Genomic DNA, 2,759 nt, shown 5'->3' with positions numbered 1-2,759 from the left:
AGTGATGGAAGGCGGCAGCTGGTTCGTGGGGAGGTGTAGTTCATGACCCAATAAACTGAACGGAGATGATGATGATGATGATGATGATGATGAGTGAATGACGTGGACGCCTCGTCTTCGGTGTCCCGGGTTCAAATCCAACAGACGTGGGGGGGCAAGGCAGGTTCGGTCCTCCATAAACCTGGACCGAGACGAGTGGACTGAACCTTTGTTTGATTTCCATGTTCTGCAAAACAGAAGTAAAATCCCAAGAAATAATAGAAATGCTCGGACGTCTTCGTCCCTCCACGTGTGTGTGTGTGTGTGTGTGTGTGTGTGTGTGTGTGTGTGTAGCTGAAGCCAGACACACTTATCCACGTTTGGAAAGGAAACAAGGAGCAATACCAAAGACCCCCCCCCCCCCACACACTTTATGACTGGTAATTTGCTTTATGCAACATTGCTTTCCAACCCTAGTATTTTAATTACGGGTGTTAGGCCTTTACCTTCCTCCACAAGATGGTTTCATTGCTCCCGACTCGTGTTTTATTATCGTATTGTTTGACTCTTGACACGCATCTGAAACGTCGTGAAGTTGTCCGTCACTCCTGTGCTGATGTGTGTAAGCCTGTTGAATGAAGGGAAATTATTACAATATTTAGCTTTCAGAAAATCACAGATAAATACGATAAAATACCTAATTTAATTACAATATGTGTGTGTATATATTTATATATATATTTAATATATACTTTATATAAATGAAAATAAATATATATATATATATATATTTTATTACGGATATATATATTTTTTTAAAATTTTTTTATTCATTTATTCCCTGGTTGTTGCTCGGGCTGCCTGGCCTCATTAAATATATTTCAAAACAGGAACTGAAGAACAAAAGAAGCTTGTGATTGGTGGCGAAGCCTGTTTGTGGGGGGAGTACGTGGACGCCACCAACCTGACGCCCCGTCTCTGGTACGTTGTTTCATAATTAAATATGTCTGGTGGTCCACGACGCGTACGATGACTCCATGCTGATGATGTCCCTTCCTTTCCAGGCCTCGTGCCAGCGCCGTGGCAGAGCGTCTGTGGAGCGCCGCGGACGTGACGGACATCAACGACGCCTTCAACAGACTGTCCGTGCACCGCTGTCGCATGGTGGCGTAAGTGGCGTCCGTTTGAGCGACTCTCGTCTTAATCAGTGTCTGTGGGTCTAAGCCGGAAAAACATACACACCGGGAACGATAACGAGCTACATGGAGAAATTCTTAGGTTCAAATTAATTCCATTTTAATGCCCTTTCAATACATTGGAAGGCCTCGAATCGCCAACATAACTTACATTTACTACACATTTGGCCACGTGCAAGAACAAAGAAGAAATATATATTCACACCGTCGGCAGCAGAATTAAGGGATCTTATTACAATATTTAGCTTTCAGAAAATCACAGATAAATACGATAAAATACCTAATTTAATTACGATATGTGTGTGTATATATTTATATATATATTTAATATATACTTTATATAAATTAATTAAATTAAAATATATATATATAAATATATATATATATCCACAGCAAAGGGGATCGATGACTGCAATTGGTCTGTTTGATGGAGACAGTCTCTGCATCATCACACACACACACTCCTGTTAAAGGCTTCTAATTCAATACGAATGGATTAATAATCTTTCTATCTTTTCATATCAAGGCGTGGGATCCCAGCTCAGCCACTGTTCTCCAGCTACTGTCCCCGTGAGTACAAAGGCGTCTGAAGAAGACCGTAAAGCCGTGGGAACAGAAGAATGGAAGATAATCCATAAACAATCGACGTATATCAAAGGAATCGAACGCCAAACTGCCTTTTTTGTGCTACGAAGGCTCAAAATCTGCTCCACAGAACTATTGATCATCTAATGTCATAAACCTCTCGAATTTATGAATGCACTTTTTTCATGAATGTTTGATTGTGAATAAAATCTTGACATTTTAGTTGCGACTCTTGTTTCACATCCAAATTAAACACTGACGTATTTTGCTACGAGTTAATTTTGCATCCAGGCAGAAGATGGTTCATGTTTACATGCAGCATGCAGTCGGACACACAGGTGGAGACCGGGGCAAGAGATGAACATGAATTATTGTTGTATAACCCAAATTCTCCAAAGGCTATCATGCGTGAGTTTAGTGCCGGTGATCAAGTGTTGGCGCTTTGCCCGTTGGTGAGTTCACCCTTCCAGTATTCTGGTCCGTATACAGTGGTTAAACGCATCTCGGACAAGAACTATTTGATTTCAACTCCTGGTGGCAGAAAGCCTGTGAAATTGTTCCATGTCAACTTGCTTGAACCCGATTATGCTCACTGTGCTGGTGCGCCTGGTGGGGTGCAGCAGGAAGTAATGGCAGGCAGTCCGGTGTTGGCGGCCGGTACAGTGGATGTGCTTTCGGTCGACTTTGGGAGACGCTGTTCTCGAACCTGACAAGGGGTTGCTGTCTGGTCAGAGACCCTCAAAAGGTTAGGACGGTTGTTCGGCCATTTGCCAGACATGCAATTTGAAGAGCTGATTTTATCCACGTTTGTTTGGGGATGTGCCGTCCAGCACCGATTGAGCACGACGTGGACGTAAGTGATGCGTCAGCATTTTTACAGAGTTTCTCCTGAGAAGCAAATATTTGGAGGCCGAGGTAGAGTACATGGTTGATAATGACATTGCTGTGCCTTCGTCATCAAGCTGGGCTTCTCCATGTTGGTTGGTGCCTAAACGTGAC

The 2,759-nt window shown here is 42.8% G+C and overlaps 1 protein-coding gene across 1 annotated transcript; it reads left to right on the top strand.

Annotated features, from left to right (window-relative positions):
• The first annotated feature begins 397 nt into the window (after positions 1–397).
• Positions 398–1,982, top strand: LOC117740145 (beta-hexosaminidase subunit beta-like). Its single transcript, XM_034546353.1, has 4 exons — positions 398–419; positions 870–960; positions 1,044–1,148; positions 1,702–1,982. Exons 1-4 carry the CDS (start codon positions 413–415, stop codon positions 1,763–1,765), a joined length of 267 nt encoding a protein of 88 aa, XP_034402244.1. The 5' UTR covers positions 398–412; the 3' UTR covers positions 1,766–1,982.
• Positions 1,983–2,759: the final 777 nt, after the last annotated feature.

The sequence above is a fragment of the Cyclopterus lumpus genome, chromosome 12 (assembly GCF_009769545.1).
Source record: "Cyclopterus lumpus isolate fCycLum1 chromosome 12, fCycLum1.pri, whole genome shotgun sequence".
Taxonomy (NCBI): Eukaryota; Metazoa; Chordata; class Actinopteri; order Perciformes; family Cyclopteridae; genus Cyclopterus; species Cyclopterus lumpus.
Note: the sequence above shows the minus strand (reverse complement) of the source record. Positions and strands in the feature narration are given on the sequence as shown.